Source organism: Amblyomma americanum, chromosome 9 (genome assembly GCF_052857255.1).
Source record: "Amblyomma americanum isolate KBUSLIRL-KWMA chromosome 9, ASM5285725v1, whole genome shotgun sequence".
In the NCBI taxonomy this organism is placed as follows: domain Eukaryota; kingdom Metazoa; phylum Arthropoda; class Arachnida; order Ixodida; family Ixodidae; genus Amblyomma; species Amblyomma americanum.
In genome coordinates, this window is record NC_135505.1 from 30019415 (window position 1) to 30035252 (window position 15838).

Here is a 15838-nt window from a genome sequence, read left to right on the forward strand (position 1 = left end):
GGAAGGAAGGAAGGAAGGAAAGAAAACGTTTATTGAGCTCTAGAGAGTAGGTGAGCAATTTCGCGGAATCAGGTGTGTCGTCCGTCTTCTTACCAATGGTCGTCTGCCCCTAGTCCAGGGCTCCGCTGGATGCCGCTGCCAGCTGTGCTCGCCAGATCAGCCCAAGTTGGACGTCCTGACGGTCGCTGGAGAGCATTCCTTCCCATTGCTCCGCACTCGGGTTTGGTATTTTTGGTGCCACCTCTATTTTCTGGCAGGCCCACGTTATGTGATAGAGCGTGGGTGTTTCATGGCACCATGGGCATTTGTCTGTGTATTGTGTGGGTTGTATTTTGTTGAGTGTATTTAGATTCGGGTATGAGCCCGTCTGTAGGAGCCTTCAGGCGACGGCGTCTTCCCTGGAGAGAGATTTATGTGGTGGGGGGGGGTACCGTTTCCTGCAGCCCTTGTAGTGGTTTAAGATTGCAGAGTAATCTCTAGGGACAGGTTCGGCTTCCTCGAGGTCGCTTGTGGGAGCAGCTCGGTTAAAAGTGTACCCTCGAGCTACCCTGTCGACCGCTTGGTTGCCTTCCACTCCCGCGTGTCCCGGCGTCCATACTATCGTATCTTTTATTGGTTCTTCTGTGCTTTGTTTTGGTCGCTCCTCAGAGCGGAGTATGCGGAGCGCTCTGTGACCTATTCTGCCTAACATGAAGTTTCGGCATGCCGTTTGAGAGTCGGTTAAGGATCGTTAAGGATCGCTTAAGGTTATGGATTGTTAAGGATCGCATAGTCCGGTAGCCCTCCGCTGCCGCTAGAGCGACGGCCACTTCTTCAACCTCGACTATCATGCAGTCCCGTAGCGACGATCTGATGATTTCCCGCATGTCCGAGTTTATCACAGCCGCTACCGCGTTGGGGTTGTTTTGTCCCGTCCTTCTGGGGTATGAGGCAGCGTCCACATACATCGTTGTTGTCTGGCGGGCTAGTGATTTTTGGATGTACTCGGCTATCGCCTTTCTGCATTCTTCGTGTAGGTTGGGGTCCATGCTCTTTGGGATGGGGGTCACTTTAATTGTGCCCCGTATGCCGTCCGAGATAGTCGCGGTTCGCTGGATTTCTTGTATTTGTTCGTTGCATCCCAACTTCTGCAGAAGCTCCCTGCCAGACGGAGTCTGCTGTAGTCTCTGCAACTGGGCGACGTGTTGTGCCTCTCTCAGTTCTTCAAAGTTGTTTTGAAATCATAGTGCTAAAAGCTTCTCTGTGGATGCGCATTGCGGTAGATGGAGTGCTGTTTTGTATGCTTTGCGTATAATCGCATCAATCTGTTGGATTTCGCTTTTGATTGGGTTGTAGTATGTGAGACTAGGTGACTCGGCTGATCACCAGGCTCCTGACCAGCTTTAGCGTGTCTTCTTCTCACATGCCCGAGCGTTTATGGGAGACGCGCGTGATCATGCGAGCAACTTGTAGTGTGGAAGCTTTGAGTAGAGCAAGTGCATGTGTACACCGCTGGTTTGATTGTATCCACATGCCCAAGATTCTTATGAGTGTTTTCTCTGGTATGGGTTTTCCCTCTAGGTAGACGTTGAGCCTAAGCTCGTCGCTGTTCGGGACTGTGCGGTTATGTTTCCCTCTCCCGACTCTGAGCAGTTCTGATTTTTCGGTGGAGCATGCTAGCCCTCTCGCGTTTACGTAGTTCTCTACGCAGGTCGCGGCCTCCTGTAGTCTTTCTTCCTTTTCTTTTAGTGAGCCCGTATTTGTCCAGATGTTGATGTCGTCAGCATACATGGCATGATGTATTCCTTCCACTTCCTTATGTTGTTTTGCAAGGCTGATCATTGCAACGTTAAAAACCATAGGTGAGATGACCGAGCCCTGGCGAGTTCCCTTGTTAAGGGTGTGGAACTTCTCCGAGCGGAGTTCTACCAGCCCTATCGTCGCTGTTCTATCTGAGAGGAAAGCTTCGACGTAACCATGGAGGAAGGCAAATTCCTCCATAGTGGTGACGAGGGCGTCTCTTGTCCTATGACGTCATCACGCTTGTATTGCGAGATTGAAGACTAAACGATAGGGACTGAAGGAGGCAATCGCATGGCGGTGCCTCCAAAAAGGGAACTTCGTAAATCCGGTCTGGGCATATGATGCTCAGAAAGGTGAGAGACAAAACGATAAGTGCAAGCATTGTGGGGCCAGAGAGACCCTCGGCCACATAATCTGGGAATGCGCTAGCTCTCCAGGGGCTAAAGCAAATATAAATTGTAGAGAAAACTGGGAAGCCCTGCTGCGGAGCGGGGTCCCTGCTCCACAGCAACAAGCCATCCGCCTGGCGGAAGCCGCGAGGAGTCAGGACCTCATTGCCAGCTTCTAATCGCGGAGGTCCCGGCAGCCGTCACCCAGGTCTACGTTCTGGGGACGGGGAGTAGGAGGCCTCGTAATCTGGTGGAAAATAAAGTTGGTATCATCATCATCATCAGTTGCGATATTGGCCTGTGGCGGCGATATCTGTACTTTGGTCGTTGCTCTTTTCTATCTTACAAGAGCTTTGTTTTCAGCAAGAGTCGTTTTTGTTATCAGGAGCTGGTATTCTATGGATACAAGCCAACTTCAATTTCTCCTCAGTGTCCCTTTAAGAGAGCCGGAACGCAATTGAAGGAGAACGAATATATTGCAGTAGTCGCCATGCCTAGCGTGACCTACACGGATTTTTTTTACGTCATCCTCATCTCTCGGCTGTTGAATCCGAAGCGGAAACATGTGAGAGAAAGAATTCAGTTATAAATTATTTCGTGGTCACTGATGAACATCAGGTTGTCATCCATGCATGCTAATGTTAAACATCATTTGAAACGAGAAAACATACAACCAAAATTCGGTGTGCATAGTGGTTTAATTAGTAAATTTACCCGCCCTAAATTTAAAATCAGGAGCACGGGGTGCCTTTAATGCGGGCCTGCGTAGACGCAGCCGAACATGTGGCGGCTGGTTGCGTAGCCGCGTCAGGAGCGGCCTCCACCCTCGCTGCTCAGTTCTTCAGCGGCCGGTCTGTCCACGTCCCTCTCGTGGTCCGTGCGGCCTTTTCCGTGCTCGCGCAACTGCGCCGTCTCGGTCGCCGCCCGGTCCTTGTCCTCCAAGCCGTCGCACTCGAGCGTCAGGCGCGTCATCAGCAGCTCCGGATCCAGCGACTTGTCCTGTGCGGCAAGAACCACTTTCGCTCGAGGAGCAGAGGCCCTGGAGGGCACGCCCTGACGTTGGATAATGGCCGCCATCATGGCGGAGGCGTAAAGACCCGATTCATGGCCAGGTTTCGCGGGCGGCATCTGGCTCCTTGTGCTTTATGATCTATACCGTACCAAAAGCTTGAACAAACGCTAACATTATCTTAATTCATAAGAAAGGAGACGCCAAGGACATGAAAAATTACAGATCGATTAGCTTGATGTCCGCTGCCTACAAGCCAAATACTAAGGTAATCGCGCTAATAGAGTCAGGGCAACCTTAGACTTCAATCAGCCAAATGATCAGGCAGGCTTTCGTAATGTATATTCCACAATATATCATATTCACACTATCAATCAGGTGGTAGAGAAATGCGCAAAATATAGCCATCTCATATATATAGCCTTTATTGATTACGAGAAAGCATTTCACTCGGTGGAAACCTCGGCAGTCATGTAGGCATTGCGAACCAGGGTGTAAAAGAGCCTTATGTGAAAATACTGGAAGATGTCTATAGCAACTGCAAGGCTACCATAGGCCTCCATAAAGTCCGCAATAAAATTCCAATAAGGAAGGGCGAAAGGCAGGGAGACACGATCTCGCCTGTGCTTTTCGCCGCCTGTCTACAGGAGGTATTCCTAGGCCTGAATTTGGAACAGTTGGGAATAACAGTTAACGGATAATACCTAAAAAATCTGCGATTCGCAGATATCATTGCATTGCCGGTGAATTGCAAAGCATGATCAATGAGTTGGACAGGCAGAGCAGAACAGTGGATCTAAAAATTAACATGAAGGAAACCAAAGTAATGTTCAACACTCTAGCAAGGAACAGCAGTTCACAACTGGCAGCGAGGTGCTAGAAGTGGTAAAGGTCTACTTAGGGCAAATAGTGACCGCCGATCCGAATCACGAGAGGGAAATAACTAGAAGAATAAGAATGAGATAGAGCGCATATGGCAGGTTCTCTCAGGTCTTGAATGGCTGTTTACCAATATCCCTCAAAAGAAAAGTACTTTGTACTTTTAAGATACAACACTTGATACAACACTTTAATATACAACACTTGTATCTTACCGGTACTCACCTACGGCGCAGAACCGTCGAGGCTAACGAAAATGGTTGAGCTCAAGTTAAGGACAACGCAGCGAGCTACGGAAATAAAAATGGTGGGTGTAACGTTAAGTAAACCGGAGGTGGGCAGAGTGGGTGAGGGAAGAAACGTGGGTTAATGATATCCTGGTCCAAATCAAGAGGCAGAATGGGCTTGGGCAAGGCATGCAATGCGAAGGCAAGATAACCGCTGGTCCTTAAGGGTAACAGAGTGGATTCCAAGAGAAGGCAAGCGTAGCAGGTGGCGGCAGAAGTTTAGGTGGGCGGATGAGATTAAGGAGTTTGCGGGCATGCGGTGGGTGCAGCTGGCAAAGGACAGGGTTAACCGGAGAGACATGGGAGAGGCGTTTGCCCTGCAGTGAGTGCAGTCAGGCTGATGATGATGATGATCTGGCTCCTACGTAGCAACCTTGTATGCCCCACTACTATATGGTTTTGGTTTATGGGGGTGTAACGTCCCAAAGCGACTCGGGCTATGAGGGACGCCTCCCGAAATTTTGACCACCTGAGGTTCTTTAACGTGCACTGACATCGCACAGCACACGGGCCTCTAGAATTTCGCCTCCATCGAAATTCGTCCGCCGCGGCCGGGATGGAACCCGCGTCTTTGGAGCCAGCAGCCGAGCGCCATAACCACTCAGCCACCTCGGCGCCTTCCCCACTACTATATTGTCGCCGACAAACGTAGGGCGGCACGAAAAAAAGGGCTTTTGTTAGTCCGAAGGCCAGAAACCCAGCAGCGCGCGTTTGAACGGGAACGTCCTCTTCTTCGCTCCCACACGAGCCCAGTCATGCCGCTCGGCCGCATGGCGGCGCTCGCAGTGTGGCATTGCCCCTCTCCTTTCAAGAGGCATCGCCTCGATGCCTCCGGCAAGGGGGATAAAGAGTGTGGAGACACCGAAAGTGCGATGGCTTGTGGCGGCAGCACTGAATGTGAACTCCGGGAGGGGCTAACGGGCGTAATACGGTTTCATGCGGGACACGTGGACGACTTCAGACTTGGGCGGGCGAGAAGACCGGACAACTCCTTGCGGGTACACTTCATAGTTCACATCGCTGAGTTGACGTAGCACCTCGTAGGGACCGAAGTAGCGCCGCAGAAGCTTTTCAGAGCGACCGCGCACACGTATAGGGCTCCATACCCAGACGTGCTCGCCGGGTTGGTAAGTCACCTCCCTGTGGCGGAGGTTGTAACGCCGGGCGTCAGTTGTTTGCTGGTGGCGAATGCGTTGTCGAGCAAGGTGGCGAGCGGCTTCTGCATCGCGAACGAATTGGTCAGCGCCTGGGGCAGACGAGGGGGTACAATCCGGGAGCAGCATGGCGTCAAGCATGGTCAGGGCATCTCGGCCATACACCAAACGGAAGGGGGTGAAGCGCGTCGTTTCTTGGAGGGCGGTGTTGTACGCAAACGTGATGTAGGGAAGTATTTCGTCCCAGTTGCGATGGTCAGCGTCGACATACATAGACATCATATCTGTGATGGTCTTGTTCAGCCTCTCAGTAAGTCCATTCGTTTGAGGATGGTAAGCAGTAGTTTTTCTATGACTGGTGCCACTAAGACGGAGGACCTCGTGTGTAAGAGCCGACGTAAACGCGGTTCCCCGGTCAGTTAATACAACCACGGGGGCGCCGGGGCGAAGCACGATGTGGTGAACAAAGAACTGTGCAATTTCAGCCGCGGTGCCACGGGGAAGAGCCTTGGTTTCACAATAGCGGCTTAGGTAGTCCGTGGCAACAACAATATACCGGTTTCCCATGGAGGACACCGGGAATGGGCCCAGTAAGTCCATGCCGACTTGTTGGAATGGGATTTGCGGTGGATCAATTGGCTTCAGAAGGCCGGCCGGTTTTGTCGGTGGTACCTTCCGTCGTTGACACTCACGGCAGGTTCGAACGTAGCGTTGGACGACCGCAGCAAGCCGTGGCCAGTAGTACTTGTAGCGGAGGCGTCCCAATGTTCTAGAAAAACCGAGGTGGCCAGAAGAAATGTCGTCGTGGCATGCAGCGAGAACTTCCTGACGAAGTGCGGTTGGGACAACGAGGAGATACGCAGTTTCGGTCGGGCCGTAGTTTTTCTTGTAGAGGACTCCATCTATTAAGCAATACGACGAAAGTCCGCGAGAGAAGAGTCTGGGCGGAGACGGAGCGGTTCCTTCGAGGTACTCGATTAGAGGCAGCAGTTCGCAGTCGGCCCTCTGGTGGTGGGCAAGGTCGGATGTGGTGACAGCGCCGAGGAAAGCAGAATCGTCGTCGGACTCATCTGGTGGGCACGGAAGAGGAGCTCGGGAGAGACAGTCTGCATCGCTATGTTGAAGACCCGACTTATACACGATGGTGACGTCGAACTCTTGCAACCGAAGGCTCCACCGTGCAAGTCGCCCCGATGGATCTTTGAGGTTCGCAAGCCAGCACAAGGAGTGATGATCGCTAACGACTCGAAACGTGCGGCCGTACAGGTATGGGCGAAATTTTGTGATTGCCCACACAACAGCGAGACACTCCTTTTCCGTTGTGGAATAATTCACTTCGGAACGGGACAAAGTGCGACTTGCGTATGCGATCACGCGTTCCACACCGTCTTGCCACTGCACAATCACCGCACCGAGGCCCACATTGCTGGCATCTGTGTGCAGTTCCGTGTCGGCCTGCTCGTCGAAGTGGGCAAGAATAGGCGTAGATTGGAGGCGGGCCTTAAGCTCTATGAAAGCTTTTTCCTGATCTTGGTCCCAGAAAAAGGGTTCAGAGTCTTTTGTCAGGCGAGTCAGCGGCTCTGCGAGCTTGGAGAAGTTTTGAACGAACCTCCGATAATAGGCGCAAAGCCCCAGGAAACGCCGCAAGCTTCGTTTATCTGTTGGCTGGGGAAATGCAGCAACGGCGGCGGTCTTTTCTGGGTCGGGGCTAACGCCCTGAGCGCTCACAATGTGGCCAAGAAACTTGAGCTCCCGAAATGCGAAGTGGCACTTTTCAGGCTTGAGAGACAGACCCGCAGAACGAATTGCTTCGAAGACGGCACGCAAACGTTTCAGGTGCTCCTCGAACGTGTCGGAGAAAATCACGACGTCGTCGAGATAGACAAGGCAGGACTGCCACTTCAGGTCAGTTAATACGGTGTCCATCATACGTTGGAACGTCGCAGGGGCTGAACACAAGCCGAAAGGAAGCACCTTAAATTCGTACAGTCCGTCAGGAGTAACGAAGGCGGTCTTTTCTCGGTCACGTTCGTCGACCTCGATTTGCCAATAACCGCTACGAAGGTCGAGTGACGAAAAGTAGGTAGCATGGCGGAGGCGGTCTAATGAGTCATCAATGCGCGGCAGTGGATAGACATTTTTTTTGGTAACGTTATTGAGGCGTCTATAATCTACACAGAACCGTAGGCTGCCGTCCTTCTTTGCGACGAGGACAACAGGTGACGCCCAGGGGCTCGGCGATGGTTGTATGACGTCGTCGTGGAGCATTTCGGCAACTTGGCGGCGGATAGCATCGCGCTCCTTCGACGAAACACGATAAGGACGCTGACATAGCGGTCTCTGGTCACTGTCGACGATAATACGGTGCTTAGTTATTGGCGTCTGGCGAACCTTGGATGTTGATGCAAAACAGTCGCGGAAAGAGTCAATAAGGCTTTCCACGCGGCGTTTCTGATTGGTCAGAAGGTCAGGGTTCACGTCGCTCCTAATGGCTGTTGCAGTGTCCTGTTCGGCTATTTCGGGAGCCGTTGTTGATAAGGCACATTGGCCGGCATGTTCGCCAATTTCTTCAAAATGGGCAATCACCGTGTTTTTCGTCAAATGTTGGGGTTCACAACTAAAGTTTGTCACTAAGAGCGTGGTACGCGCGTGAACAAGGTCGACAAGGGCGCGAGCAACGCAAACTTGCCGAGACAGTAGCAGCGACATATTCGCTTCGGCAATGCCCCGAGTACCGGAGCTGGTATCACACTGGACTGTGACAAACTTGCTTGCTCTCGGCGGTATCGTTTTGTGGTCATCAGAGATGCGTAATGGTGCTCTGTGCGGCTCGGGGTCGGTATCAACGGCTCGCTGTGTCGAAAACGATACCAATTGCTCGTGCAGGTTGATGACCGCCCCATACTCTTTAAGGAAGTCCATGCCGAGAATCAGTTCTTTAGAGCACTCTCGTAGCACGGCGAAGGAGCCTGTGAAAGTTGCACCGCGGATCTTTATACGGCTGGTGCAGACGCCAACCGGCGTTACCACATGGCAACCAGCTGTGCGTATCTGCGGCCCATGCCAAGGTGTTAGAACCTTTCTGAGGGTTGCGGCTAGGTTACTACTCATGACAGAAAAGTCGGCTCCGGTATCGACGAGTGCAGATACGTCATAGCCATCGGCGGCAACAAGAATTTCGGCGGCGGAAACAATTGTTTGACAATTTGTCGGCGAGGTTTTTGGTGCCGTCGTCGATGGGGTCGTCGCTGAGGTTGTCGGTGAGGTCGGCGGTGGGATCGTCTTTAAGGTCGGCGGGTGGGGTCGTCGCATAAAATCGTCGGATGGAGGCTGTTCACTGTCTGCGGCAGCGGCGGTCCTACCCCCAGAGGACGCCGTCTTCAGTTTTCCCGGCGTGGGGACGTACCTCTGAACTGGCCAGAAGATGACGGGCGGCCGGGCGAAGAGAACCGCCTTGGGGATGGCGATCGGGACTGGCGTCGCTGCGAGGTCGAAGATTGCACGTTTTCAGCCAAGTACTGTTCGATATCCCGTGGTCTTTCACCGTAGCGTGGTCGAGGTGAGTCCGGTGAAAACCCCCTTAAACCCATCCTGCGGTAGGGGCAGTGGCAGAGGATATGGCCAGGCTCTCCGCAGTGGTAACAGAGCGGCCGATTGTTTGGCGTACGCCAAACGTGCGCTTTGCTCACGGGGGGCCTGAACTCCTGCCGCACGGAGGGTGCTGTTGCGATGCGATTGGCTCCTGCAGGTATTGCACAGGAGCGATGGGGGAAAAGGCTCGCATCGCTGGCCCGGGACTTCGTAGCGCCTCGCTGTACGTCATAACGGAGGGCGCCGGGTGTGGAGCTGGGGGTGGCTGCACAACTCGTCGGATTTCTTCGCGGACCACGTCCGTAATGGCAGCGACGCTGACCTGTGGAGCTTCAAAGCGAAGTTTCGCCAGTTCCTCGCGCACCAGGCTTCTTACAAGTTCCCGAAGGTCCTCGGCGGGCAGCGACGTAGGCGTGTACTGGGACTGAGAAGAGGCTGCTACAGTAGCCTGACGTCCGTAGTGGGCGCCCCGTTCCTGTAAAGAGCGCTCGATACCCATTGCCTCCTTGCTGAAGTCGGACACTATTCGTGGCGGGTCACGGACCAGTCCGGCAAACAGCTGCTCTTTTACGCCACGCATTAAGTGTCGTACCTTGTGGGCTTCGGGCATAGCAGGGTCGGCCCGGTTGAACAGTTGCGTCATGCCCTCGATGAACATCGCGACGCCCTCGTTCGGCTGCTGTGATCTCGAGCGCAGGGCGATTTCCGCTTTCTCTTTTCTTTCGCTGCTGGTAAATGTCGCTAGCAGCTCTCGACGAAAAGCCTCCCAGGTGGTAAAGGAAGCTTCGTGGTTCTCAAACCACGTTTTGGCCGAGTCCTGCAGCGCAAAGTAGACGTTGCGCAGCTTGCGCTCGCCGTCCCACTCATTGAAACTCGCCACTCGGTCAAAGCTGGCCAACCAGTCTTCGACGTCCTCGAACCTGTCCCCGTGGAACGGTGCCGGCGATCGAGGTGCGTGAAGGACAAATGGCGGGGTACTCCCGGAGTGCTGACTTGTCTGGCTAGCCGCGGTGGATGTCATGGCCCTTACCGGCGCTGTCAGTTGGCCGAACTCGGGTTGTAGGCCTCGCAGGCGGCGGCTCGCTTTGTGGACGGGTGTTGTGTCCAAGCGTCGCTGATCAGCATCAGAGTTGCCCCCGGGGTGAGCGTTCATGGAACGATACCCAGCGGCTCCACCAAAATGTCGCCGACAAACGTAGGGCGGCACGAAAAAAAGGGCTTTTGTTAGTCCGAAGGCCAGAAACCCAGCAGCGCGCGTTCGAACGGGAACGTCCTCTTCTTCGCTCCCACACGAGCCCAGTCATGCCGCTCGGCCGCATGGCGGCGCTCGCAGTGTGGCAATATATACTGCTAGGATGTTACTAGCAAAAAGTTCTAACTGAGGGGTGCTCTTGGGCCCAAAAGACGCAGCAAAAGGGTGCTGGGGAGGAGATAGCGCACCTCTCTTCTCTAATAGGTGTCCCGAGGGGCGCTGACATAAGTATCCTGCCCTACGCTTTGGGGTCCGGGTAATTGCATTCGCCGCACGACGTGATTGTCAAGCTCGTGTGGTCCCGAAGCGATGCGACCACCATCCTGTTGCTCGCCATGGTTGCCTGCAAAGGCGCGTCATACTAAAGTCTCATTATTAAGCTCGATATCGCGCTACATGATGCCTCTTGCGTACGCGCAGTGGCAGTGGTCGGGGCCAGGTGAGGTCAATGCCTCTGCGTAACCAGCGTTCGGGAATCTCGAATGCATGTCTCAGCTGCGCTAAATATCTCGGCTGGTGGGAACGGCGCTCCACGAATCCATCAATATTAGACGACTAGGTAACGGCGCTGCACCTGAAACGACGCCACTGTCACAGCATGTCGCAGTCTAAAACTACCGCTTTCAACTGCCAGCAAATCACGACGCTATCCAGGCAGTCCACAGAGTGAACGCTGCAAAGAGTGCGTCGTCAGATGGTCACGTGGCTCATGTGGGTACGAGTACACTCATGTCTTTGAAAGCACGCACTGTAAACATGACCGCGCTTATCACAAATAGAACAGATGGCCCCGTAAGGAGTATAGACTACCGAAGAAATTTAGGTAAGCTTCGAAGAAAAGCAAGACGAAGAAAAGAACCACGAACAATTTAAGGTGGTAAGGCGAGGCGACCGCCACCTTCCCTGAGTGAAAAACTTTCAATCGAAAGACCGCATTTGCCAAAATTTTCGTACGAAAAAAAGTTCCAAATATGCACTCTACAGACAAAACTACAGGCACTTCCCTTTGTGCTTCGTCCGAGAGCGTCCTCAAACAGAAAAAAATTCACGGGCTTTTTAGTTTCGGGATATCACAAATTACTGAGCGCTAGAACGGTCAGCCTTGGTTTCACATGGTTTATATTGACTTTTAGTGGTTGTGCTTGATTTGAACTATTTCTAGCGTATGATGTAAGTTTACGTGATGTGGCCTAATAGCAGACATTGAGTGCGGCAGAACTGGTGGTTCTCTACATTCATAGATCCCTGGGAGTCTTCATACCACTTCTGGAACAGCGGTGCAGCAGCTAAGCGGTTAGGCGATACGAAACTGCCCTGCGATGGCAGGTGCTGTTATCTGTGGGGCTTGAGCCACCCAGGTTGCTTTTCCCGAGGAACCTCTCGAAACTAATCACTAATTCAACTGCCACCTGCGACAGCGCACAGTTTGTTCACAATCCAGTGGCCAAATTGTGATAACCTCACAAAGTGACGTGACATAGGTAGACCACCTGCTTCCTAGGTTGCTTCTCTGGGGATTTTTATGGATTTTTCGCCCACGGTCCACGACGCCGATACCGGATTTTCTGCGACATGAGCTCCTTAACGCTGTCGCGTTAAAAAGCGGTCCAGTACAGTCGCTTTTGTTTACTCCTATGTATTCAAGGGAATCATTCTGGTTAAATAGATATCAGTTACCGGAATAATCGCATTTATAATCCCTCTCAAACTAGACATACGGCTATAAAGAAAAGCCAATACCGATTTTTAACATAGCCGAGACGTATAATAGACGCATAACAGTGTAAAGGGCGCCAGCAAAACATTTGCAGTGTTAGGTGAGTGGCCTGCCAGGGCATTGTGCGTGGCACCACCCGATGCTTGGACGACGCTTAACCTACCCTTAAGAGTAGAATGCGTTAGCACTATGATCCCTCAATGCAAGTACTCCTTCTCTTACAGAGATCGGGGATAATGCTGATACCATTACTGGCGCAGTGATGCAGCGGTTAAGCGATGCTCCACTGCTCCGGCAGTTACATGCTTAAAGCACAGCCACACTGTCGGCATGTGCGACTCAGGTTGCTCTTCGCAAGTTCACGTGAAGCTCATTTTTCACAGATAGTTCTTCGGGAGGTTGTGTCTATCTCGACCAAAGAACTGCTCCGGAGTGCTACGATCACCAGGTGTAAATTGCATTGAATTTATTTGGATTTATTTGAATGTCACGTGTCATGCTGACCAGGTGGCTCACAACCTGGTGGGCAGGTTGCCGCCTGCCCATCGTGGCGAGTGGGCCACCGGCTTTTTCGTGGTATGGACGGACGGACGCCGGCACATCTCGTCAACGGGACCTCTGATGCTACCGCATTAATAATCACTCGTTATTATCCCTCTGAAAACAGTCAGCCAAAGGGTCATAGTCCTGCCCTGAGGGCATTACGCGATAGCGTAATTGGTTCATTCCCATATATGAAGAAGGTTATTCTCTACTTTACATTCAGAGATTCCTGGGAGTCCTCATACCACTCCTGGCGCAGATGTGCAGCGGTTGAGCAATGGGCAACTGCCCTGCGATGGCAGGTGCTCCCAGCGATGGGCCTTGTGCATCCCGGGTTGGTCTTCCCGAGCGACCAATCATTAATATGACTGCCATCTACAGCGATGGGCAGTTTACTCACTATCCGGTGGCCAGGCTGTGATGACACCAGAAGGTCCCGTGGCCTAGATGGCCCACCTGCCTCCTAGGATGCTCTATGGGAAGGACAGAGGCTTTGATAACCACTGACGAATTCCATGTACATAGGCATTAATTTATTAACACTATCGCGCATATCCTTCAAGACGTGCATAAGTGTCCCCATCCAATTTTTTGGGCCCTGCGTCTACCTCTAACCAATTACCAAATCATAGGGTCGAGTTCGAACCCGAGTACTCCGGCTACTGACCAGGGGTACCCGGGTTCGAACCCGACCGCGGCGGCCGCGCTTCGTTGTAGGCGAAATGCAAAGGCGCCCGTGTGCTGTGCGATGTCAGTGCACGTCGAAGATCCCCAGGTGGTCGAAATTATTCCGGAGCCCTCCACTACACGGCACCTAGCTCTTTCTTCCTTTCTTCTCTCAGTCCCTCTTTTATACCTTCCCTTACAGCGCGACTCAGGTGACCGCCGAGATGTGACAGATACTGCGCCATTTACTTTCCCCAACAACCAATTTTCGTATTCATTTTGATACCGCACAAGGAGTTTCCTCGGAATATCGAAATGATTTCACTGTTTTCCGCCTGCTTTCTTTTTCTCTGAGTGCGTTCCGTCGCGATGAGTCTTTGGAACCCTAGGCGGAGAGTCCGTCGCCGGCGGCTTTTTTTTTATTGCCACGGGATACCCGCTGGCATGAAGAACAATTTACAGATATATACACACCGGCTGCTGAGTGGCGGCGGCGGCCGAGGCGCCCGTGCCCGAGGCAGCGCTGGGGGGCCGCGAGGAGCCCTCACCAAACTCGTAGTACTGGCCGTCGGGCGAAGAGGAGGTGGTGCAGTCGGTTCGCGACGGCCGGGGTGTTGGAGGCCGTCCCACGATGGGCTTCAACTTGACCATGTCCACTTCGGGGTCCAGTTCGGTGGCGATGACATGCCGCTTGCCATCGTCGAACGATACCGACCGCCACCGGCGGCCAGGGTAGGACTCGTGCGTGGCCATCGGCAACATCTGAGGAGACGAGCCGCCACCGCCTGAGGTCTGAAGGCGATTTTTCTCGTCACAGTACGCTGCGCTAGCTCATTGAATAAAGTAACATGTGAACGCTTCATTCCTATGCAAAAAATGGTTCTTGTCATCATGTGTATGCAGATACAACAGCTAGAAGACCATATTCTTCTCATAGATCTTCCAAAGGGCAAGGTTTTGCACTGACCCTCAGATCACCTGCAAATGGAGCAGGAAAATGCTAGATCGCGAAGTAACCAGCCATCTCAGACTCGGTAATAACACACACGCCGTCATCATGAGACTTACTCTAGCGTTTCTCGGCCACTAAAGACATTCAAGATCACGCATTCACCCAGTACCTAGACTGGAGCAACGACGAGACCATCAGCAGACCCTAACTACAGCCCTGTTACACTGCGGCGACAAAAAGCGACATCCCCGAATTTGTATAGCAGATTGCCATACACACCTCCATTTCCATGCGCAGAGCGGCGGCGGCGGCCGAGACGCCCTCCTCGGAGGCAGCGCTGGGTGGTCGCGAGGAGCCCTCGCCCAACTCGTCGTACTGGGCGTCTGGCGACGAGGAGGTGGTGCAGTCGGTTCGTGACGGCCGGGGTGTTGGAGGCCGTCCCAATATCGGCTTCAGGTTTAGCGGGTCCACATCAGGGTCCAGGTCGGTGGCGATTACGCGCCGCTTACCATCGTCGAAAGATACCGACCGGCACGTGCGGCCAGGGTGGGGCTCGTGCACGGCCATTGAGAAGGCATCTGCGGGTGCGCCAAGCGACAGGTGACGTACTTGAAAGCGCACAGATGGCAGCCATGTGCTCATAGCCGTCTCACGACGAAACACAGATGAAGCTGATTGCGCCACGGAACACCCTAACTGCCTTCACCTGACAACCCGCCAGGAATGTAGCCCGCTCCCTCGTAGGAAATTACGGTTGGCACCGGGAACACACTCGCAGGCTTCAGCGAAGATCTTACAACTCAGCTTGAATGCACTGCGAAACAACTGCGGGCAGCAGTGGGCCAAGACGACGTGGGTCTTGCTTTCTAACCCCACTCGACCCTCACACCGCACAAGCTGTCAGCGCAAAAGCGTGAATCGGCTGGTTCCAGAGGCTCTCCCGGGAAGCACTGTCGACGTCTAGTGCGAGTCCCTACCAGCGATCGTAACGCGTCTGCCAGTCGGCGCGCAGCTAGAAGAGCGCGGCGTGAATGCTGATGCTAGCGGTGCATCGCCACTCACGTTCTCCAGCCATGTGTCGACCAGGTGAGCCGTGTGGACGGGTAGCGAGGGTCTGCCTTTGGCCGTGGAATGCTCGGGGCTGCTGCCGATAGCCATCGGCCTCCCCGTGACCGGACCGCCGCTGCTCCGCGCGCTGATGTTCGCTACGGCGCGCCACGAGCACCCAATCACAGCCGAGCTCGCGCCCGCTCGAGTGATGGTGATCGCTGGAGCTTGTCACGGATAGCCAGGCCGCTGCCCGCTAGTATAGGTAATGCACCCTTATTTAACCCATTTCCGCCCTGGTGGCGTCCGTTGACACCAGAACAGATTTTTTTCTCGAGCCTCAGTAACGGTACAAAAATCTATTGATATTAATCGGGAAAACTCCGTTGCGGTCCCTGTTGCGATCGGCATCACACCTAAGCTGTGCGGTATAAGGAAGAAGAAAAGGCAGCAGGGAAGTAATGAATGAAGAAGTCGAGGTACCGCCAATATTTAAATTTCTTTCTCGCTAGACTTTCCTTTTTTTCAGCTGAGAATTTTAAATGTGGTTTATGGTGCATTGATTACAGG

General features: G+C 53.3%; 1 protein-coding gene across 2 annotated transcripts; it reads right to left on the bottom strand.

The window, feature by feature from the left end:
- Nucleotides 1-2861: 2861 nt before the first annotated feature.
- LOC144104665 (uncharacterized) lies at nt 2862-15435 on the bottom strand. Of its 2 annotated transcripts, none has more exons than XM_077637805.1 (4): nt 15284-15435; nt 14501-14799; nt 13744-14031; nt 2862-3170 (listed from the first exon to the last, which is right to left on the bottom strand). In XM_077637805.1, the coding sequence occupies exons 1-4, from the start codon at nt 15294-15296 to the stop codon at nt 2979-2981; spliced, it is 792 nt and encodes a 263-aa protein (XP_077493931.1). In that variant the 5' UTR covers nt 15297-15435; the 3' UTR covers nt 2862-2978. The 2 variants fall into 2 exon arrangements, with proteins under 2 accessions (XP_077493931.1, XP_077493930.1); XM_077637804.1 differs by having other exon boundaries at nt 13744-14061.
- Nucleotides 15436-15838: the final 403 nt, after the last annotated feature.